The 24,853-nt window shown below is 46.1% G+C and overlaps 1 protein-coding gene across 1 annotated transcript; it reads right to left on the reverse strand.

Moving 5' to 3' along the window:
* Positions 1 to 1,011: 1,011 nt before the first annotated feature.
* ppp5c (protein phosphatase 5, catalytic subunit) lies at positions 1,012 to 21,611 on the reverse strand. Its single transcript, XM_068019200.1, has 10 exons — positions 21,447 to 21,611; positions 18,453 to 18,518; positions 17,884 to 17,982; positions 16,255 to 16,360; positions 10,485 to 10,627; positions 8,537 to 8,624; positions 7,819 to 7,859; positions 6,520 to 6,698; positions 5,182 to 5,263; positions 1,012 to 4,685 (listed from the first exon to the last, which is right to left on the reverse strand). Exons 1-10 carry the CDS (start codon positions 21,609 to 21,611, stop codon positions 4,623 to 4,625), a joined length of 1,032 nt encoding a protein of 343 aa, XP_067875301.1. The 3' UTR covers positions 1,012 to 4,622.
* Between the last annotated feature and the right edge of the window lie 3,242 nt (positions 21,612 to 24,853).

Below are 24,853 nucleotides of genomic sequence, written 5' to 3' on the forward strand. Positions count from 1 at the left end.
GCTACTGAGTGCCTGGGGAAAAGGAGGGGGAATTCAGTCAGGGCTTGCCATTTTTAAATCACTGTTCAGTGACATGTGGGGGAAAGTTTGTGTATAATGTGAGATTAGGACAAGATCATGTGCAGTTGTGATGCTCCACACGGTTGACTAACTCACCAACTTTGCTTGTGTATGAAGAATGGCAGCTTGGGCAGGGGGACACCAGTAGTACAGTATTCCAGCAAGTTAGCAGTACTGTCAGGAGAGAAAATTTAGAACGGTTACAAAACACCTTCACTAAATCTCACCAAAGCACCAACATTGTTTGGAGAGGCGGGGGAGGGGGAGCGAAGGGATTATTTGCCCAGGATTGTGTTGGAATAGTCAAATCTGGAGATAACAAAGGCATGGATGAGGACTGCAGCAGATGAGCTCAGGCAACATGCAGGGGTGACGTTCTGACCCACTGAAACTGTCCATTCCCCAAGGATTCAACAAACACAAGTTTCTTGCAATCTTTATTTTATTCAACATATTGCTGCCTCCTGGTAAATAGTCTTTAGGAAGTTGCAAGCCTTCAAACACCACAATGCACATTGTCATTAAATATAATTCAGAATTCTAACATTTGAATAAATTTTCATTTGACCGTGACATTTCGATGGCAAACACATACAATTATAAAACTCTTGTGCCTAAACTGAGCACTGGGTCGTCAAGTCTCCCCCTTCCCCCTCCCCCCCCCACCCCCAACAATTCAAACTCAATATCAAACTTCGAGCAGGTTAGAAGTCTACAGGGATATGCGCTGCCTACGGGGCTCTTACCTGTAGATCACACCTGGTCTTGGAACCAAGGAGTGCCAAAAATACCAAACCAGCGAGGAGGGGGCAGAGAAACAAAGAGAAATGCATCACACACTGCATCAGCCACTGCTCCTTCACCGATAGGAGAAGCTGCGATCGTGCGCTCGTAATGACCAAAGTGCTTCCCAAGGGCGTGGAAAATTCCAGGAGGAAAACTGTCATTTAAAAAAAAAATCTTTGTAGGACTTTCTAGAGGCTCTGAATGATTGTCACACTCCCCATTGGAATAGGTGTCCCCTTGTATAGAAATCTATGGAACACGGGCACTCTGGAAGAACAGCCACATTAAGAAGTAATATTAACAGTGGGTGGGAAGAACTGCAGCATTTTGGTAAAAGTTGGGAGCTGACAAGAAATTAGGAGTGTTGGATGTTAACTGAAGACATTTTCATCCAGTTGATCAGCATCCAGGATAGATTTCTTCAACAGCATCTCCCAAACCCGTGACCTCTACCACGCAGAAGGCAAGGGCAGCAGCCGCATGGGAATTCAAACACCTCCAAGTTCCCCCAAGTTCAACAGCACCCTTACTTGGAACTCCATCACCGTTCCTTTATTGTCAGTGTGTCAAAATTCAGGAAAGCTCTACCTAACAGCACTGTGGGTGTACCTACAATACAGATTGCAGCGGTTGAAGGCGGCTCACCACCACTTTCACCAGGGCAATTAGGGCTGGGTCTGGTCAGTGACACCCACATTCAGTGAATAAATAAAAACTTTCCCCCCTCACCCTGAAACAGGCGTACATCCCTACTCAATCCACAATCAGGATTTTCCCCCGCTTAACCTCTGGTAGCTGTAGGCGGAGCACGCTCCTTGTGCCAGCAGTCACTGGGATGGGATTCCATTGCCTCCGTCACTATTTGCTTCAGTACATTTTTGAAAGATGTTATGAAAAGCATTTTTCTCTGCCAAGTTTCAGATGGCAGACTGACCACAAAGGATACGAGCAGAGACTGATCTTGGCCAGGAGATCTCCCAGTCACCAGGCTGGTTTAACTTGGCTGAGGAAGAAACAGCCAGCACATGATCTGCATTCTACACAAGATTCCTCACCTTTTTCCTCCTCTTAATTAACTTTCTCCATTCTACCCGAGGGCTGCGTACACACTAGCGGCAAGGGCTAATGGGCTTGTGCTGAATTGAGAGCCACACAGCGAGTGTCAGTATAAGGCTCTTTAAACTTCGTCTTTTGGCAGTGCTTGTTCTAATGAATGTAAAGCTGCAGGGATCTTGATCTGAACATAAAGAAAACCTGCATTTATGTAGCACCTTTTCCAGCCTCGGGACGTCCCAAAGTGCTTTTTGGGTAACGAATGACTTTGAAGCGCAGTCACAGTTAGATGGGCAAATGCAACAAGCCAATTTGCACAAAGCAAGATCCCAAACACAACAAATGACCAGTTAAATGTTTTGTTAAGTGGTATTCGTTGAGGGCTGAATGTTGACCAGGACCGGGGAAAACTCTCAGCTCTCTGGACAGATCCATGGGATCTCGCATGCTCATTTGAACAGGTAGATGGGGACCTTAATTTAACATCTCATCTGGAAAGCTGGATATTATGACAATTGATTGTTAAGTTGGAATGAAATGCTAACCTGTCTGTTCCATTGAGCACTATTTTGTAGCTGAAGTTCCTTTGGTGAACTTGCATTATCCACCAGTTCTGATATACAGGTTAGTCCTTACTGAAATATATCAGGAACCAGAAGTGTCAATTCCAAACTTGAACTCGTGTGCTTAAGAGATTCAGCAAAAGCCACCTGTGCACAAAGAACTCTCGATAGATTTTCATTAATGGAGCTCTACGCTACCTGGCAGGAACGTGTGCGCAGAAAGGTAAGGAGGCAGGTTGCGTTTTGCAGCCTGAAAGCAGTGCAAGGCCGTCTATTTGCTGCAGTGAATAAAGTGGAAGAAGAGAAGGAGGTGGATAGAATAATGTCCTAAGATAATAATGGATGGAAGTGCTCTATGAACTAAACTGGGTAAATGGGACAAGGGGGCATGGCCAGATGAAGAGGGCAAATTTAGGACTGGTGTTGATAAACTCTTCACGCAGTTACCAACACGCGGAATGGGGTAGGGGAGGGGAGCAAAGGGCTAAGGTTGGCGTGAGAAAGAGATGGGTGTTGGGAGGGGGGAAAATTACGAGTCCTTTCAGCACAGATGAGCTCAAACGGGCCTGCCTCAGCCCTCCGTAAGGATCTCGTGATCTGCTAACTCGAAATGTTCATCCCCTCAACGGGGACAGGTGAAACACCATTTCTGATTCAGTCTGGGCGTGAGTATATTCAAGACTGAGATCCAATAGATTTTTGGATACTAAGGATGGGGGAGGAAGGTGGAGTTGAGATAGATCAGCTATGATCTTATTGAATGGCGGAGCAGGATCAATGGGCTGAATGGCCTACTCCAGCTCCATATTTCTTATGTGCTTATCACATTGCTGTTTGTGGTGTTACTATTTGCACTTCACAAATTGGCTGTCGTGCTTCCTATGACAGTAACTACACTTCAAATTCAACCTCATTGGCTGTAAAGCGTTGTGAGACATCTCGAGACACTGAAGGGCACGATACAAAATCAAGTCTTTTCTTCTTAGTTGGTCACCCTCACCAGTGTCGGATAAACAATGCAACTTCAGACAGTTCTTAAGCTGCACGGAGAAGGATGCAGTAATCCATTGGTTCTCTGCTAGATTCTCATGCTCCCAATGCCCGGAACCCCTCAAAAAAAAAAATCAGCATTTGAACGCAGTTTGCCACTGGATAAAACATTCTTCCGAGTCTGGCTTTCACTGTGCATGAATCCAGCTTTTTGGCTTCTCAAAATGCAAATTTCACACGGTACACACAACATTTAACTAGAACAGACATGCCCAGAAGTTTAGGCTTTGCCAGCTGCTTGCGTGTGAGATCCTGGACTCAGAAACCGCAGCTCCCATTAACTTGCAATAGATCACAATTTGCTGATGGTAACCGATTCTAATTTTGGATTCAGCCTGTCCAAAATCGTCCAAGGCCTACAGAATTCAAACAGCACAAACCAGCGAGTGAGGAAATAAAAACCCAGGTGAGAAATCGGGTTGGACTGTCGGGGGTCACGGGCGACAGTTTGAATGTCCCAGAGCGGAAAGGGACACAACGCAGGGAGTTACAACCCGAAACTTTAGGTAGAACCTACTTCTATGTAAAACTACCGTGCACTGCAATTAACTATGCCCCCATTACATTTTTGGATCTTGCAATTTGCTTATGAGATGCTGGGGATCTGGTTTTGGGGAAGGGCAGTGGGACAGGAGGAGAATCTGGGGGATCAACTAGCCAATCAGAGACCATGGATCAACTTTACACCGCCCCCAACCCTGCTCCATCCATTAAGAAAATAGGGGCTGAGAATAATCAGTGGGTTGGTTAAGGGTGGAGGGGCAGTGGGCGAAAGAGAAACTACGACAGATAAGGAAATCAAATTAATTTATTCTGCAGAGCCTAACTGATCCGGATATTAATAATTTGATCTGAGACCAAGCTTGCAAGGACGTGCATGTTCATATTGCACGCACTAGACAGTGCGAGAGTCACACATGTTCTGCGAATGCGATTTATACTCTACGCACTAGAAGGACCCTGCACTTCATGGAACACAAGTCAGCGAGGGCCACGGGAAGGCGGGAGACTTGGTTCGGAGATGGCAGAGCTAGTGAGGAAGATTTAAATTAAACCCTGATGCCCCACCCGCCATGGGAGGGGATACTGTCCAAACCAGATGCTCGGATGCTACATCATCCCCATCTGCAGTAGTGAGTTCGCGTATGCCATCGGTTTAACATTTGGATGAGGCTGGAAGAGAAAGACACAGGCGGTACATGGTTAAAACTTTCTGAACACATCCCAAACCTCCAAATGCATTAGCCTAAATGCACAGTAGCTCTCTTCCACGCATACTGTCTCTCTGTTGATATTAAATCATTGCACCTTCTACTCAACTTGTTTCCAAGGAGTCAAAATAGTGCAACCTCGTCAGTGTTCACATACTCGCATAAGCTTTTAAAACCCAAGCTTGGTGGCGCTTAGTCATTGCTCCTCCATCTACCACATCTCCTTTCTTGCCTCTTGGTACTATGACCATGCTCCTCCTAGCTTTCTCCCATGAATACCCCACCAGGTGTCTTAACCCCACTCACCTCTTTCCCCACATTACAAACCGATTGCCCTTCCTGCCCTGCCGTTGAACAAGCCTCCTTCTCCCCATCCCTCACATTACAAACCCAGCTCCTTCACACCAACGCCAACACCCCATGAATCATTTTAGACCCCGTTTCCACACTTAACTCACCACAGTTTTAAATTGATGAAATATGGGTTTTAGGTCCGAGCCCTTGAGGTGAATGTATGCTCCTTGGTTTCCCATCTGATCACTACAACAGAAAGAGCATTCATTAAGAGACAGCTTCAGACTTAGGCAGTTACTATGCGCGAGGACTGGCAGAAAGCGTGCGTTGGTGTTATACTGAACACTGATGGATTAGTCATGCGATACTAAGTCACAGAGGGGTTTTTTTGTTGCCTCTCCCAGGGGGTAACACGGCTGTGGAGGGGAGCAGAGTGGGAGGAAGTGTTTCGTCATGATGCTCCGGCGAGATTTTCGCTCCTAATCAATATTCAGTGATGCTGGAACGCAGGCCATCATTTGGATGTTGGACTGCTAGAATCTCAAGTGCAACTGCCCTGGCTGGATCTCCTGTCACTACTAGCTTTCAAGAGCTCTTGCGTGAGGAACAGTGAAGCTGATGGCATCCATGGACCATACCCCAGTAAGAGGAAGACTAATTCCTCAGGCAGGCAAACTCATGATTGGAGGGGGCGGGGTGGGGGGTTGGGGGAAGAGAGGGGGGGGGTCATTAATTTAATTTGTCAGAGAGTATAAGGAGTGATATTAGAGAAGGGATTTCTTTACTCAGCTGGTTGTTGATGCATGAAATGCTTCATCACAGGGAGTGGCTGAGGCAGAAACTATTCATCTTTTGAAGGGAAATATTATAGAATGACACAGCACTGAAAGAGGTCATTTGGCCCATCGTGTCTGTGCCAACTCTTTGAAAGCGCTATCCAATTAGTCCCTACATCTCCGGTTCTTCTCCCATAGCCCTGCAATTATTTCCCCTTCAAGTATTTATCCAATTCCCTTTTGAAAGTTACCACTGAATCTGCTTCCACCTCCCTTTCAGGCAGTGCATTCCAGATCACAACCCATGGCGTAGAATAATTTGCATCTCCCCCTAGTTCTTTTGCCAATTTTCTGAAAACTGTGGTCCTCTGGTTACTGACCCTCCTGCCAGTAGAAACAGTTTCTCCCTATTTACTCTATCAAAACCCTTTATCATTTTGAATGCCTGTATTACATCTCTATTAAATCTGATTACACACTTGAGGCAGAGGAAGAGGTTAGAGCTACGGGAAGAAAGAAGGGCAGTGGGATTATTTTTGGATTGCTCTAGCACAGAGTTGGCACAGGCACGACAGGCTGAATGGCCTCCTTCTGTGAAGTTTGCCAGCACCTTGAGGAGAAGAATTGATTGGAGGAATAAAAGGTGAATGGGCAGCAGCCTCCTACCCTGGGCAGAACCAATTCCCTATGGTCTAAAGAGTCACTGGAACAGTACAGAATACTCACCAATAGTTTGGTGCTGAGAACACAGTGATACATTTGCCATTATGTGTAACCTCGTAACCCTCTGGCTTCACCTCGTGGCTCCTAATTATATAATCCAGTTTATTCTCTTCCAGGAACCGGCTGGTGACATCTGGCCCAAACTGACAGCTGACACCACGCTTGCTGACCGACCTCCCGTTCTGGAAAAGAAAATGGAGACGGGCACTTTCACTCTGGGTACTGGACAAGATACACTGCGAAACAGCCACAAATGACACACTATTAAACAACTTGCCCGGTGCCAGGGTTTTTTTTTTGCTTCTGATTGCCAACTGAGAAAACGCATTGCCTGGTGTGACATCTCAGAATACCCAGGTTGATGTCAAATTGAGTAGAAGTTGGGGTGCCACAATGCGTTAAAAGAACACAAGAAATTGGAGCAGGAGTAGGCCAAACAGCCCCTCAAGGATGCTCCGCCATTCAATAGGATCATGGCTGATCTTCCAACTCAACTCCACGTTCCTGCATTATCCCCATATCCATTAATTCCAAGTACCCAAAAATCTATTGTTCTGAGTCTTGAATACACTCAATGACTGAGCATCCACAGCTCTCTGGGGTAGAGAACACCAAAGATTCACAACCTTCGAATAAAGAAATTTCTCCTCGTCTCAGTCCCAAATTGCCAACTATGTGGAGGGGGAAAACAGCCTCTCAGCATCTACCCTGACAAACCCTCTCAATCTTCTATGTTTCAATGAGATCCTGTCTCCGGGTTCCTGGGCTAGGGAAAGAATGGCTATCCAGCCTCTGAACACTCCCCGTTGGAAAGCGCAGGCACATGCAACAAGCCAAGGACAGGACTGGACCTGGAAACCGATGTGCTGTGGCCAAATTGCACATCAACAGTCACTGCCTAGGCCACAGGTGGCCTAGCCTTTGTGCTCGTGGGCGGAGTAGATCATAATCATCAGGTCCTGGGGAAGCACAATTTTGAAATCACGCCATTATCCTGCGGATATCTCCGGTTGCTAATGCTAACAAACCTCAGTATTCTGACTTGGGATTTAGGCACCAAATGAGACAATCGCGGTAACCGCCCTTTCCAAATGTCCAGGCCCGTATAATTCAAACAGAACAGGCAAACTGATATAAGCACATGGTGATGTAGGATGAGCTTCAATTACCAACGCTTTGGGGCAGTCGAAATGCTCGGGATCCTAGCTCCACAGGTTGAACAATGGATACTTCTGGTCTAGGCTTACAGATAGAATGGCCACCGAAGTGTGAATGCAGCATGTCCTGAATCTGGACACTTACCTGAGGCTGTGGATCTGACCAGAGCAAGTCACACATTGGACCTGTTACAAAACAAAGTAAATGAGAACAGTTTTTAAAATGTAGAGGAACACAGTTATAAGGAACAGAGAAACACCAAGCCTGATATTAGACACAGTGAAACACTGAGGTGAGACCGGAGGACAGGGGAGAACATAAGCTGTGTGTGGGGTGGGGGGGAGGAAGATGGGGAAAAGCAGGGGGGAGGGAAGAGAAAAAAAAAGTTATCAGTTTGTTGTTTCTTTATAGGTCCAGAAAATGCTGAGTTATGAGAAACAAGAAAGCCTCTTCATTTGTAACCTAGAAATTTCAGTGTGATTGGTAGAAAGATAAATTCCACTTGAGTCAGTGGAATGGGTTTGACAGCGACACACTCTACATTCTGTGCACATTGCAGGAGTTAAATTTACCGCAAAACAATAACGTCAAAGCTTTACACCTCCGCATGTAATCCTTTTTGAAGTGTAAACATAAACATTAAGAGTTTAAAAATAAAATCAGGCTTAAGAAAAAACATCTGAATTTTTTTTTTAAAAAAACACTGATCAAATTCATGAGAAATTCCTATTATACTCCACCCCAGGCAGACCCTACAACACCCTGCATTTCCAGTCATGGGCACACCCACCAATCATGGGCACCTCGGTCAGATAAAGTGATCAAGAGTCCTGCCAGAGCGCAGAAGGCCGGGATTTCATACCTGAATCTGGAGGTTGTCGGTTCCGATCAATCTTCTTGATATCATCGAGAGTTATGCCATCTTCACTGAAGAGTCCTCCGTGCATAATCTAAAGGGTGAACAATTTTGCATCGGTCAGAAGGCTGCACAGTCCAGTATCTTCTGGAAAGCCACCTCACCCAACACTTACTGGTCAAGACTAGGTAGCTTTTACTACTTCCAGACCCGACTATTCAACATTTAATACACAATCTGGTCACTATCACATTGCTATTGGCGGGAACTAGGCTGAAACTCCAGCGCAGGACTGAGTAAGCACTGCATTGTTGGATGAAACATTAAACCGGGGCCTCATCTGCTCTCTCAAGTGGACATTAAAGATCCCTCCAACGCTATTTCAAAGAAGAGCAGGGGAATGATCCCAGGCATCCCGGCCAATATATATTCCCTCAAATCGACATCACTAAAGCAGCCTATCTGGTCATTGTCGCATTGCTTTCTGTGGGATGTGTGCGCAAATTGGCTGCCATGGCTCCAACAACAGTGACTACACTTCAAAATACTTCATTGGCTGTGAAACACTTTGGGACATCCTGAAGTCGTGACAGGCGCTATATAAATGTAAGCCTTTCTTTATCCTTTATATTCCAATGCTTTCCTGGTCAGCCTCTCACATTCCACCCTCTGGCAACTTAATGCACATCCAAACCTCTGCTGCCTGTATCCTAATTTACACCAACCACCCCCGCGCTCACTGACCTACACTGACTCCTGGTCCACCAATGGTTCGATATTAAAATTCTCATCCTTGTGCTCAAATCCCTCCATGGCCTCGCCCTTTCTTAGCTCTGTAATCTCTCCCAGCCCGACAACCCACCAAGATATCCACATTCCCCCAATTCTGGTCTTGTATCTTATATCCCTGATATCTACTGCCCCATTACTGGTGGCTGTGCCTTCAGCTGCCTTGGCCTTAAGCTCTGAAATTCCCTCCAGAAACCCCTTTGCCTCTCTCTCTATCTTTCTACCCTTCAAGACGCTCCTTAAAACCTACATCTTTCGTCAGGTCTTTGGCCACCTGTCCTAATAATGTGCCAAATTTTGTTTTGGTTCATCATACTCCTGTGAAGCACATTGGGAGATTTTTATTACGTGAAAGGCACTATATAAATGCAAGCTGTTGTTGAGGTAATCAGATCAGGAAGACCTGGTATACAGCAAGTTGGCTGAATTCAGCCCGGGTAACAGTCGTGACACTGTAAAGTGAGCCCTGGATGCATGGAGGGGGTCTGGCTCAGCTGTAATGTCCCCCTCCCTCCTGTAGTCAAAAAGCCTGTTGCGACTCACAGCCTAAGTTCGCACATGAATAGCCACTTGGATGTGTTATCAAAGGGCAGCCGTACCTGCACAATGCTACCTCAGCACCAGACTGTGCCCTCCAGGCTGACAGTCCCAGTGCAGTACTGAGGGAGTGCTGCAGTGAACGAGGTGCATGTTTTGAAAGACGAAAAGCCCATGTCCACTATGTCGAAATGCAGGGGAATTCTCCCTGGTGCCCAGGGCCCAATATTTATCCCTCAGCCAGTATATTACATTAGCGTTTGTGGGACTTTGCAGTATCACAAATTTACTGCCACATTTCCTACCACAGTGACTATACTTCAGACATACTTAATTGGCTATTAATGACATTATATACGTCATTGATGATTTATCACATTGCTTTTTTGGGGAGCTTGCTGTGCGAAAATGGGCTGCTGCATTTCCTACATTACAACAGTGACTACACTTTAAAAAGTACTTCATTGACTAAAAAATGCTTCAGGATGTCCTGAGTTAATGGAAAGTGCTATAGGAATAGGCCTTTCTTTAAATCTTTAAAGACTCTCTGGCCTTTTCTTGAGAATCTAGAAAGTCAAGAAACAAGCAACCAGTATCCAACAGGACAGACAGAGCAAGGTTTTCTCACCAATACTTTACTGTTGATACACTGAGCCAGAGGTAGCCACTGGAACACCTCACTGAAGAGCTCAAACATCTGTGATGTATATTTGGCTTTCACCTCCCCCTCAAAGCCGTACATTTGGTTCATGTTGTCCGTTTCGTGGTTACCTGCAAAATTTAAGAACAAATCGCCTGTGAACCGCGGATGCCACTGTTTTGTCCCAAGGCCAACAACCACCATCAACTTCCATTCAAGTTACAAAGCCCCACTGGCCACCTCTCGGAATTTATCTGCTGCCATTTCTCTTCCTCCCTCCTGGTATAAGCCATTTGGTGCCAGAAAGCAGGGGAGCGAACCTTGCTCTTGAGCACCCTGCTAGGATTCAGCCAAGGGGAACACTGCACTCCACTCCTTCTGCTTGTGCGGGGGTGGAGGGGGAAACAGACAGGCAGCTTTCCTGCTGCTCCAGAATTCTACCCCCTAACCTCTACTGAGGTGGTGTGGAGACAGGATTGGCCTCGGCTGCAATCTCTCCCGTGGCCAATCTGCAGATACATACATCTAGATTTGCAAAGAAAAAAAAACTTGCATTTATATAGCATCTTCATCAGCATTAGACGTCGCAAAGAGCTTTACAGCAAATGAAGTGTAGCCAGTGTTGTAATGAAGGAAACGCAGCAGCCAATTCGTGCACAGCAAGCTCCCACAAACAGTGATGTGATAATGACCAGATAATCTGCTGTTTGTAATGCTGATTGAGGCATACATCTTCACCAGGACACCAGAGAGAACTCCCCTGCTCTTCTTCGAAATAACGGCCGTGGAAGCTGATGTCCACATGAGAGGGCAGATGGGGCCTCGGTTTAACGTCTCATCCAAGGTGACATTTGCATCAGCAGCGCACTCCCTCAGGACTGCACAGGATTATCAGCCTTGATTTTTGTGCTCAAGTCCTGGAGTGGGACATGAGCCCACGACCTGGCGACACAGAGGCGAGATTGCTATCAACTGAGCCAGAGCGGACATAAAAGGCATTAAGTGGCTACTTGAGCAAGATATCGGGGGTACGGAAGGAGTGGAGTGCTTGTCATACGATATCCTGGGTGGGGAGGGGAGACAGAGGAAGCCATGGTTGGGTGGGGAGAACGGCATGGTAGGTGGGTAGAGAAAAGGACACATGAAACGTAACCGATCAGATGGCCTATCTTAATTTATTCTTGATTTCTTTCATGCTCTCTACTATTTCTATAGCTCTCTTTTCTACTTTCACTCACTTTTGTGATATTCACGTTTTCTCCTGTCCTGTGTCAGACGTTTGCACATTGGGATATTCCGTTATGTTACACCCATCATTAGCACTGCTCAAGAGTTTGCTGTTGAAAAATGCTTTCGACTTCAAACACAAGCTCAACTTAGATTAGTTCAATGGGTAGCACTCTCACCCAAGTCAGAAGGTTATGGATTCAAGCTCACCTTCAGAGACTTGAGCACATAATCTAGGCTGACAATCCAGTGCAGCACTGAGGGGGTGCAGCACAGTTAGAGGTGCTGTCTTTCGGACGAGAGATCAAACCTCTCAGGTGGTCATAAAAGCTCCGACTGCACTATTTTGAAGAGGAGCAGTTCAGTTCTCCCCAGAGTCACATAGTTTTACAGCACAGAAACAGGCCCTTCGGCCCAACGTGCCTGCGCTGACCATCAAGCACCCGTCCAAAACTAATCCTACTTCCCCGCACTTGGCCCGTAGCCTTGTATGCTATGGCGTTTCAAGTGCTCATCTAAATACCTCTTAAATGTTGCGCGTGTTCCTGCCTCTACCACCCCTTCAGGCAGTGTGTTCCAGATTCCAACCACCCTCTGGGTGAAAAAATGTTTCCTCAAATCCCCTCTAAACCTCCTGCCCCTTACCTTAAATCTATGCCCCCTAGTTATTAACCTCTCCGTTAAGGGAAAAGGTTTCTTCCTATCTAACCTATCAATGCCCCTCATAATCTTGTATGCCTCAATCAGGTCTTCCCTCAGTCTTCTCCGCTCCAAGGAAAACAACCCCAGCCTATCCAGTCTGTCTTCATAGCTGAAATGCTCCAGCCCAGGCAACATCCTGGTGAATCTCCACTGCACCCTCTCCATTGCAATCACATCCTTCCTATAGTGTGGTGACCAGAACTGTACACAGTACTCCAGCTGCAGCCTAACTAGCATTTTATACAGCTCCATCGTAACCTCCCTGCTCTTATACTCTAGGTCTCGGCTAATAAAGGCAAGTATCCCGTATGCCTTCCTAACCACCTTATCTACCTGTGCTGCTGCCTTCAGTGATCTACGGACAAGCACACCAAGGTTCCTCTGACCTTCTGTACTCCCTGGGGTCCTACCATCCACTGTATATTCTCTTGCCTTGTTAGTTCTCCCAAAGTGCATCACCTCACACTTCTCAGGATTAAATTCCATTTGCCACAGCTCCGCTCACCTTACCAGCCCATCTATATCGTCCTGTAATCTAAGGCCTTCCTCCTCACCATTTACAACATCACCAATTTTCGTGTCGTCTGCAAACTTACTGATCACACCTCCTATCTTCACGTCTAAATCATTAATGTACACTACAAACACTAAGGGTCCCAGCACCGATCCCTGCAGTACACCACTGGTCACAGGCCTCCATTCGCAAAAACAACCCTCGACCATCACCCTCTGCCTCCTTCCACTAAGCCAATTTTGAATCCAATTTGCCAAATTACCCTGGATCCCATGGGCTCTTACTTTCTTAACCAATCTCCCATGCAGGACCTTATCAAAAGCCTTACTGAAGTCCATGTAGACGATATCAACTGCTTTACCCTCATCTACACCTCTAGTCACCTCCACGAAAAATTCAATCAAATTTGTTAGACATGATCTCCCCCTGACAAAGCCATGCTGTCTATCCCTGATCAATCCCTGCCTCTCCAAGTGGAGATTAATCCTGTTTCTGAATTTTTTTCCAATAATTTCCCTACCGCTGATATTAGACTCACAGGTCTATAATAACCTGGTTTATCCCTGCTACCCTTCTTGAATAATGGTACTACATTTGCTGTCCTCCAGTCCTCTGGCACCTCACCTGTGGCCAGAGAGGATCTGAAAATTTGTGTCAGGACCCCTGCTATCTCCTCCCTTGCCTCACATAGCAGCCTGGGATACATCTCATCTGGGCCAGGGGATTTATATCCACCTTTAAGCCCACTAATACAGCTAATACTTCCTCCTTTTCAATGCTAATTTGATCAAGCATATCACAATCCCCCTCCCTGATCACTGCACCTACATCATCCCTCTCCATTGTGAATACAGATGAAAAGTAATTGTTCAAAACCTCACCTTTGTCCTCCAGCTCCACACACAGATTGCCTCTTTGATCCTTAATGGGCCCCACTTTTTCCCTGGTTATCCTCTTGCCCCTAACATACTTATAAAATGCCTTGGGATTTTCCTTTATCTGGTCTGCCAGTGATTCTTCATGCCCCCTCTTCACTCTCCTAATTACTTTTTAAAATACTCCCCTACACTTTCTATACTCCTCTCGTGCCTCCACTGTTTTCAGCACTCTGAAACTTCCATACGCCTCCTTTCTTTTCCTTATCCAATCCTCTATATCCCTTGACATCCAGGGTTCCCTGGACTTATTGGTCCTACTCTTCACCTTTACAGGAACATGCTGGACCTGAACCCTCACAATTTCCTTTCTAAATGACTCCCACTGGTCTGATGTAGACTTTCCTATAAGTAGCTGCTCCCAGTTCACTTTGGCCAGATCCTGTTTTATCATATTGAAATGTGCCTTCCCCCAATTCGGTACTCTTATTTCCTGTCTATGTCCTTTTCCATAACAACCTTAAATCTTAGAGTTATGGTCACTATCCCCGAAATGCTGCCCCACTGCCACTTCTACCACTTGTCCGTCTTCATTCCCTAGGATTAAGCCCAGTACCGCTCCTCCCTACATACTGGCTCAAAAAGCTCTCCTGAACGCACGAAGAATTCTGCCCCCTTTAAGCTTTTTGCACTAATACTATCCCCTCTAATATAGGGGAAGTTGAAATCTCCTATTATTACACCTCTCTGAGATTTGCCTACATATCTGTTCCTCTATCACTGCCTGACTGTTTGGAGGCCTGTAGTACACTCCCAGCCAAGTAATAGCTCCCTTTTTGTTTTTAAGTTCTACCCGTTTGGCCTCATTAGAGGAACCTTCTAAGATATCATCCCTCCTTACTACAGTAATTGACTCTTTAATCAACAGTGCAATGCCACCTCCTCTTTTACCCCCTCCCCTATCACGTCTGAAGATTCTGTACACTGGGATATTCAGCTGCCAATCCTGCCCTTCCCTCAACCATGTCTCAGTGATAGCAATAATATATTCCCATGTGTTAATCAATGCCCTCAAATCATCTGCCTTACTAGTAAGACTCCTTGCATTAAAATAGATACAATCCAGCCTTGCATTATTTGCTTGAGCCTTAACAGGTCGATACTTACTCTGCCCTCCAGACTGACTTGGCTTCTCATTTATATTTAAATGTACAACAACCCCTACTGTGCTTCCGCTCTGTAGCCCATCCCCCTGCCATATTAGTTTAACCCCCCCACCCCCACAACAACACTAGCAAACCTCCCAGCAAGGATGCTGGTCCCGTTCCGGTTCAGGAGCAACCCATCCATTACTGCACTATTTTGAAGAGCAGGTGAGTTCTCCCCAGTGTCCTGGCCAACATTTATCCTTCATCATTGCTGCTTGTAGGACATTGTTTTTTTACATCATAACAGTGACTACACATCTAAACTTATTGCCTGTAAAGAGCTTGAGGGTGTTCTGAGGTCATGAAAGGCTCTCTAGAAATGCAAAGGTTTCTTCATGTAGCCACCCATTGGCTCAAAACGATGTCATAAGCATTTACACCTACTCGCCAGGCTACATGGCAAGCTGCAAAGGTGAGGTTAAGTTGCCAGTCTCTTCTCTGCCATTGCTCCCTCTTGTCTTATCTCATAAAACAACATACCATTTCTCACCTTGCCTTCCTTTTGTCTCTTTTCTACTCCACACCCGAACTGAAATGTTTTCTTTCCTCTTGCACAGTGTCTAATTTCTGCCTGAAATGCTGAGTGTCTGGAGAGGTAAACACTAACTAATTTAAACTGATACAGAAGTGCCAACATTTACATGCTGCTCACTCACCGCCCTCATCCACCACCCCCCACTTTCATTTCTAGCTACTCTCCTTTAGCAAGAATTTCAATGTTACTTCGCTACACATAACTGCGCTTATTTTCACTTACACCTTCATTTAATTTTCGTTCTGTCACTTTTCTGGCTGCTGAGATGCATTTTTAAATTGGGAAGTGATTTTTTTTTTTAAATGAAGAGTTTTTATGCTTGTTGGCACCTTTTTCTTCTTGGCACGTCAGGGGATGAATCCATGGCCAGCGTGCCTCATTTAAAGCGAGCTCCAGGCTAGATGGGACTTTTCTGGAGGGGGGCTGGGAGGGTCAGGGAACAGAGTGAAAGGGAAACTGATTGGGTTGATATGGACCTGGCCCCAAGAACCAGAAAGGACACCAGACAGATTAACCTGATCATGTTTTTTGACTGTTTGTGGGAGCTTGCTGTGCACAAATTAGCTGTTGTGTTTCCGACATTACAACACTGACTTCACTTCAGTACTTCACTGACTGGAAAGCACTTTGGGACGCTGTGAAAGGCTCCGTAGGAATGCAAGTGATAACACAGGACAAAAGGGAAAACATATCTTACCTCGGAGAACGTGGAAGTGATTTGGCAACAGCAGCTTGAACCCAAACAGGGCTAATATAACCTCCACAGAGAATGACCCTCGGTCTACAAAATCTCCGTTAAATAACTGAACAACGTGCAGATTAAGGAGCAAGTACTGGGTTAGCAGTGGAGAACAAAAGAAGTCAAATGAGATTTGGTTCCCGCGTTTACACAATGGGGTGTGGGTAAGCAGCAAGGAAACACCTTGCTTGGTTGGTGGACGTACGCAGGCATTCTCCCAAACTAATTTCTGTTCTAGTCCTACTTCTGGTGGAAACCCTGGAATATAACTTGAGGGGTCATAAGTGCTGCCCAAAGCAGAGACCACTACTTCAGATGCTGCTTCAGATGGGGAGGAGTGCCAGTGGAGAGTATGCCCATTTTCACCAGTTTACAGGGAGTAACTGAGCTGTGCAGACAGAGAAGTGGCCAGCTTCAATCTCTGGTCTGTTTAGACATATCTCAAACAGGCTGCTAAAGACGGCTGCAGCATCCCTGACCCAAGAAATGGAAGTGGGGGCTGGAGGAGGGGAAAGGGGTGGGGAAGAACAGAAAAATCAACAGAAATCCCTGCTCCTAATCACCAGTTACTGATCCTTGCCGGAAAGGGAGCTTAGCTGGATGGTGGGCGAGAAAGGTTTGGAATTAGCTGTGATGCCACCCACAGCTGAATCTGTTGAGGCTCACATGAAGAGTGGACAGTTGGACAAGGTGCCAGAATGCTGACGCTTACAGAATAGGACAACAGCAAAGGGTCAACATTGGTGGAGAAAAGTAGCGAGGAGAAACAAATAGATGAGATGGGAGAGACACCATGGCCTAGACATAGTCAAGGCCAAACACACACCACACTGTTAACCATTAACCAGCACTACTGTAGAATATACACACTTCTTCCATTCATCTATGCTCAGTGGTAATAATCACTTCTAAGGCAGAAGGTATAAGATTCAAGCCTCACTCCAGGACTATACTGATGCTGAGGGATTGCTACATTGGTGGAGTTAGGTAGATTTTTGATCAACAAGAGAGTCAAAGGTTATGGGGGGCCGGCAGGAAAGTACAGTTGAGGCCACAATCAGATCAGCCATGATCATATTGAATGGCGGAGCAGGCTTGAGGGGCAAATGGCCTACCCCTGCTCCTAATTCTTATGATGTTATGATCTTGGGTGCGGTCCTTTAGATGAGATCTCAAAATGAGGTGCTGTCTGCTTGCTCAGGTGGATATAGAAGTGTGCTAAGCAAGCGCTGCGTTGTCAGAGGCAAAATCAAATCTTGCCTGTCTATTCGGGGTGAATCCTGTAGCATTTTTGCAGAAGATAGGGATGTCCCCCAGTGTCCTGGGCAACATTAACTCCTAATGCAACATCACCAACACAGATTAATTGGTCACTCATCTTGCTGCTTCTGAGACTTGCTGCCGCATTTCCTACATAACACTAGTCACTGCACTTCAAAAGTAGTTCAATGGCTGTGAGCTGCTTCTGAGGATGTGAAAGATCCCATACAAATGCAACTTATTTATTTTCTGTCCCTCCTACAATTGCAAGGCCCACATATATACCTTGTCCACTTTACCAGGGCTCCCGCAACGCGAAAAGGATACATAAGGATTAGATTCTGAAGGTAATCCGTTGAGTTCAAATATATTCAACAGATCATAGAACTGTCCATGAATGTCTCCGCAAATGGTAATGGACTCTTTCTGAAAGAGAAACAGTCAGCTGTGTACAAACAAGTAACAGACGCACAGATGCAGCTGAAAGACTGTCCTCACAATAGTATACCTGAAGAAAATAGCATGAGATTCCAATGCCTTGAGGAGTTTATATAACAGGAAGGTCTGACAAAAGATCATTGACCTGAAACATTAACTCTGTTTCTCTCTCCACATATGCTGCCAATATTACCCTCCCCATCCTGCACACACACACAAATCCTGGAGCAGATGTCAACATCGAGGCAGCTCTGACACAGAGCAGTTTGAGCTTTCATTATTCTCTGGTTAGGAACGGTTCTACGATTATAGAATCACACAGCACAAAAAGGGGCCACTTTGCCCATCAAACCTGTGCTTTGAAAGAGCTACCCATTCCCCGTCATTATGGACAGAACCATTACTAGCTCCAACACATTTGTTTCCATGGAGGGATTGCGACCTGTCATGGCCCTTACCTCGCCCAGTGTGATCTCTACTAAACTGGGTAGTTTCGACAGCACTTCTTTTACCTGGACCAGAATCTGTAAGAGAAGGCAAGATAAGTCAATGGCACAATGAGGAAGATGGGACTAATGTTCTTGCTAAACTTGAAAGTACCGTGTAGTACTTGTTCTGCAATAATTAATGTGTGTGGGGCCATGCAAAAAATCTAAAGGGACTGTGCACAAAAAAGAATTGGGCCATGCACAACAAATAAATTTTCAAGGGAACATTGGGTGGGACTAATTATTAAACAGGAGCCTTAATCCGAAACTCACACGACCCAAGTATATGGGATCTGAGTTAACATTTCAATTTGATGTCCCGTTTAGTGGAGGCGGGGGTGGTGTAAAGGAGGCTAGGTTTGATGCATATTCTCATACTGACTTCAGGACACAGGGAAACTGGGAGGTTTTAAACACATCACGAACAGCACCACAGACCAGTTTAACTTGTTAGACTGCCAACATTCCTGGCAAGTTTACACGTGCTTGAATTCAACTTTCAAAATGACATAATGCAATGATATTTATCTTCTAAATGTAGCTGCTCCATCAGCTAAACAATGAACCATTGAAAAGCAGGTGTGAAGACAATATCCAGGCTTGGGCTGATAAGTGGCAAGTAACATTCGTGCCACGCAAGTGCCAGGCAATGACCATCTCCAACAAGAGAGAATCTAACCATCTCCCCTTGACATTCAATGGCATTACCATCGCTGAATCCCCCACTGTCCACATCCTAGGGGCTACCATTGACCAGAAACTGAACTGGAGTAGCCATGTAAATACCTTGGCTACAGGAGCAGGTCAGAGGCTGGCAATCCTGAGGCGAGTGACTCACCTCCTGACTCCCCAAGGCCTGTCCACCATCTACAAGGCACAAGTCAGGAGTGTGATGGAATACTCTTCACTGGATGGGTGCAGCTTCAACGGCGCTCGGGAGGCTCGACACCATCCAGGACGGGGCGGCCCACTTGATTGGCGCCCCATCTACAAACATTCACTCCGTCCACCACCGACACACAGTGGCAGCAGTGTGTACCATCTACAAGAATATTGTGTTCAGTTCTGGTCGCCTCATTATAGGAAGGATGTGGAAGCTTTGGGAGGGGTGCAGAGGAGATTTGCCAGGATGCTGCCTGGACTGGAGGGCATGTCTTACGAAGAAAGATTGAAAGAGCTGGGGCTTTTCTCATTGGAGCGAAGAGGGATGAGGGGTGACTTGATAGAGAGGTACAAGATGATGATAGGCATAGATAGAGTGGATAGCCAGAGACTTTTTCCCAGGGTGGAAAGGGCTGTCACCAGGGGGCATAATTTTAAGGTGATTGGAGGAAGGTTTCGGGGAGATGTCAGAGGTAGGTTCTTTACACAGAGAGTGGTGGGTGCGTGGAATGCACTGCCAGCGGTGGTAGTAGAAGCAGATACATTAGGGACATTTAAGCGACTCTTGGATAGGTACATGGATGATAGTAGAATGAAGGGTAGGTAGTTAGTTTGATCTTAGAGTAGGTTAAAGGTTCGGCACAACATAGTGGACCGAATGGCCTGTACTGTGCTGTACTGTTCTATGTTCTATAACCTCCGAACAAAAAGAGCTTTCACCAATGAAAGGTTGGTGGGAGCAGGAACACGGCTCAATATATTAGACATTAAAATTATATGGGGGTGGGAGGGGAGGAGGAGAAAAGGAAGGGAAATTAAATAGAAGAGGGGCAGAAAAGTAAAAACTGGGTCTCTATATTAAAAATATTTCTAGTAGCTTTATTGCTGTTATGTTAGTGACTGTTTCAGTGTCACAATGTGTGAGCTGAGACAATGTCTTTGATGTAGTAAAGTGTCTCAAGGCACTTTACAAAGACATAATCAGACAAAATAAGAGTGACGGCTGCTTCGACGATCCCAATACTGCTCTGGTTAAGACGTGGTGTTTGGGATTCGTAGTATCTTGTGCAGTTGCCACCCTGACATCTCCTGGTTACAATGGGCTACAGCAAGTCTTTGAAAAGGACTTCACAGGAGAATCATTTGAGGAGTCCCCAAAACATCTGGGCTGCCAGATTTTCCTCCTGAGATTGCAATTTGAGTTTAAAATTAAAAAGAATTTACAGCACAGGAACAGGCCATTTGGCCCAACTGGTACATGCTGGTGTTTATGTTCCACACAGACCTCCTCTCACCCTACTTCATCTATCCTTCTATCGCTTTCTCCCTCTTGTGTTTATCTAGCTTTCCCTTGAATGCATCAATGCTATTCGCCTCAACCACTCTTTGTAGTAATGAGTGCCACATTCTCTCCACTTTCTGGGTGAAGGAGTTTCTCCTGAATTCCCTATTGGATTAATCAGCTATTGTCCCGTATTTATGGCCGCTAAGTTTGGTCTCTTCCACAAGTGAAAACATCTTCTCTAAGTCTGTCTTAGCGAACCCTTCATAATTTTAAAGCCCTCTTTCAGGTCACCCCTCAACCATGACTCTTTTAAAGAAAGGAGTCCCAAGCCTGTTCAGCCTTTTTTGATAGTTACAGCCTCTCAGTTCTGGTATCATCCTTGTAAAAGGGAGTGAAATTACCCTTCCTACAGTGAAAAGCAGGTACGAATGACAAAATTCAGCAGCACAAAGTTCAATGACGCTCATCGCCTGGGAGGAATGGACATTTGGGTGAGATGCCAAAAGGCACCCAATGCCCAGCCAGAGTGGGTGACTCCCGGGAGGAAGGGTGGGGGTTAGAAAAGACTATACGGTGGCTTGACACTGAGAATGAGCAAGCACAAAGTGCAGTCTCAACGGAAGTCACAAACAGTCAAGAGATAATAATGTGCGATGGAAGAGAGAGAGACTGAACCAATTCGGAGTACCTTACACTCGGCTGAACTGGCTCCTCTGTCAATATCTACACCAGTCTTTCACGGAGTGCCCAGGGTTTGCTGTTACCTACCCTGATAGTACAAAGCAACAGCTCCTTACCTGATATGCACACTTCCTGTGCAATTTCTTCTGATCTTTAAACCACTGCATCAGGTCTTTCATGAACTGTAAAGTGACTTTCCCATCTTCCAGTTTGGGACCAGTATAATCATCTTCGATTGCTAAATACAAAACAAAAGCCAGGATACTGAGAGACTGCAACATGCACAGGATCAAAATACGGATTAGATGGAGTTGGAGAGACAGCACGCAGCAGGAGGAGTGGCAGGAAAGAAAAACCACAACGACTCAGATCATAACCCAGTAATTCCCCGCTGGGAGGTTCGAGAATGGGCACCATGTTCAGCTTTGTAAATTATTTAGGGCTCTTAGTCACCAGGTGAGGCTAAAGGAATTGGGTCTTCTTTCATGGGGGAAAATGTACGCTGAGAAAATATGATTTCAGCTTTTTAAAATGATGAAGGAACTATGATTCTGTCCAGGTGGATATGTTTTTCTTTTTATTCTTTCAAGGGATGTGGATGTCACTGGCAAAGCCAGCATTTATTGCCCATCCCTAAATAGTATTGAGAAGGTGATGGTAAGCTGCTTTCTTGAATTGCTGCCGTCCCTGTGCTCACAGTTCCATTAGGGAGGAAAATGAAGGAACGGCAATATATTTACAAGTTAGGGTGGTGCTTGGCTTGGAGGGGAATTTGTGGGTGGTGGTGGTGTTCATATGCATCTGCTGCCCTCGCGCTTCTAGGTGATAGAGGTTGCAGGTTTGGAAGGTGCTGTTGAAGGAGGCGTGGTGAGTTGCTGCAGTGCAGCTTGTAGATGGTGCACATTGTAGCCACTGTGCGCTGGTGAAGAGTGTGAATGTTTAAGGTGGTGGATGGGGTGCCAATCAAGCGGGCTGCTTTGGCCTGGTTGGTATGGAGCTTCCTGAGTTGTTGGAGCTGCACCCATCCAGGCAAGTGGAGAGTATTCCATCACGCTCTTGACTTGTGCCTTGTGGGCAGTGGAAAGCTTTTGGAGAGTCAGGTGGTGAGTTACTCTCCACAGAATTCCCAGCCTCTGACCTGCTTTTGTAGCCACAGTATTTATATGGTTGGCCCAGTTAAGTTTCTGGTCAAGGGTGACCCTCCCAGGATGTTGACAGTGGGGGGATTCAGTGATGGCAATGCCGTTAAATGTCAAGAAGACGTGGTTAGATCCGCTCGTTATATGAACTCAATAGGAATTGAGAATTAGAGCGCACAAGCATAAAATACAAAAGCAGAGGAGGTAGTTTTGATGGAACAAAGTATATCCTTTCACAAGAGTTACTGATCACTCGATTACCAAACGCACAGTGGATCGGTAAATATGAATTCACTGCAGACCTTCAAAAAAGGACACGGACAAGCTCCTGAGACTGGAGGCCACTTCGAGTTGCTGAAGGTAAGTAAGGGGCAGTGGGGATTTTTGATATGAGTGACTGCATCCCCTGGAGCTTGGCTGGGTTGGGGACGTACTTTCAAGGGCTTCTCTTCACGTATCTATTTTGTCTCTTTTATTCTGCCTCTCAAGAGATTGCATGACTGGGATGTGGGAGTGGGGTGCGAAGTGAGTGGGGAATGACGAAGAGGGCAGACCGCCTGATCATTTCCTGTCCTTTTCATTTGTTTCAATGTCATACAATCTGCAATCACCCTCTGGAATCACACGTGAAGACCAGGTACCAGAGTCACCAACACCCGTGGAACCAAAAGCACAGGCAAGGAAATTAACGGAATTAGCATCGAGAGAGATGATAGCCGTGGAAATGAATCAAGCAGCCATCACGTTGTAGGAACCAAGACCCTGTTACTACAAGACACCTTCACTTGCCCTCAACTTAGGAAAATTGACAGAACAAGTACATAGTGGTTATGTTAACAGACTAGTAATCCCGAGATGAGAGTTCAAATCCCACCACAGGAGCTGGGCAATTTAAATTCTGTTAATTAAACAAATCTGGAATAAAAAGCTAGTCTCAGTAATGGTGACAGTGAAACTACTGGACTGTCATTAAAAACCCAAGTGGTTCATTAATATCCTTTCTGGAACTGTCGTCCTTACCCACTCTAGCCTATAAGCGACTTCAGTTCCACCAACAACGCATTGGCTCTAACTGCTCTCTGAAGTGGCCCAGCAAGCCACTGAGTTGTCAAGAAGGTGGTTCACTAATACCTTCTCGAAGGCAATTAGGAATGAGCAATAAATGCTGGGTTTGCCGCCGACACACACATCCCTTGACTGAATAAATAAAAAAAAACACGGAGTAAAGTCATGGCTAGTCTCAGCAGAAAGTGTGGCATGTCATCTATTAGGACCAGGTAATGAATCTGGAATGATAATACTCCAATTGCAAACATCGTCAATGTCAGTTCAGAGAGGAAAACGGGAAGCATCTATCAACAGAGGTACTCCTCCAGCCAGACTCCTAAAGCTGACACACGTTCAGGCTCGTTGCTGAAGCAGAGGCTCGAGTCCCAACTCTGAAGGTTATCTAATGTACAATCTCTGTTTATTTTTAGACGAGTTAAAGCTGCAAGCATCAAAGCAACTTATGATGCAGTGTAAACAACTCAACAGCCACTGGAGGTGCCAGCTGAGAGAGGGCAGAGCATGCACAGGAGAGAAAAGGGGAGAGAGAGAGGGGGAAGAGAGAGAGAGAGAGAGGGGGAAGAGAGAGAGAGAGAGAGGGGGAAGAGAGAGAGAGAGAGGGGGGGAAGAGAGAGAGAGAGAGAGGGGAAGAGACAGAGAGAGAGAGGGGGAAGAGACAGAGAGAGAGAGGGGGAAGAGACAGAGAGAGAGAGGGGGAAGAGACAGAGAGAGAGGGGGGGAAGAGACAGAGAGAGAGGGGGGGGGAAGAGAGAGAGAGAGAGGGGGGAAGAGAGAGAGAGAGAGAGAGGGGGTGAAGAGAGAGAGAGAGAGAGGGGGAAGAGAGAGAGAGAGAGAGAGGGGGAAGAGAGAGAGAGAGGGGGGAAGAGAGAGAGAGAGAGGGGGAAGAGAGAGAGAGAGAGAGGGGGAAGAGAGAGAGAGAGAGAGGGGGAAGAGAGAGAGAGAGAGAGGGGGGAAGAGAGAGAGAGAGAGAGGGGGAAGAGAGAGAGAGAGAGAGGGGGAAGAGAGAGAGAGAGAGAGGGGGAAGAGAGAGAGAGAGAGAGAGGGGGAAGAGAGAGAGAGAGAGAGAGAGGGGGAAGAGAGAGAGAGAGAGAGGGGGAAGAGAGAGAGAGAGAGAGAGAGGGGGAAGAGAGAGAGAGAGAGAGAGAGGGGGAAGAGAGAGAGAGAGAGAGAGAGGGGGAAGAGAGAGAGAGAGAGAGGGGGAAGAGAGAGAGAGAGAGAGGGGGAAGAGAGAGAGAGAGAGGGGGAAGAGAGAGAGAGAGAGGGGGAAGAGAGAGAGAGAGAGAGGGGGAAGAGAGAGAGAGAGAGAGGGAAGAGAA

The sequence above is a fragment of the Heterodontus francisci genome, chromosome 40 (assembly GCF_036365525.1).
Source record: "Heterodontus francisci isolate sHetFra1 chromosome 40, sHetFra1.hap1, whole genome shotgun sequence".
Classification (NCBI taxonomy): Eukaryota; Metazoa; Chordata; class Chondrichthyes; order Heterodontiformes; family Heterodontidae; genus Heterodontus; species Heterodontus francisci.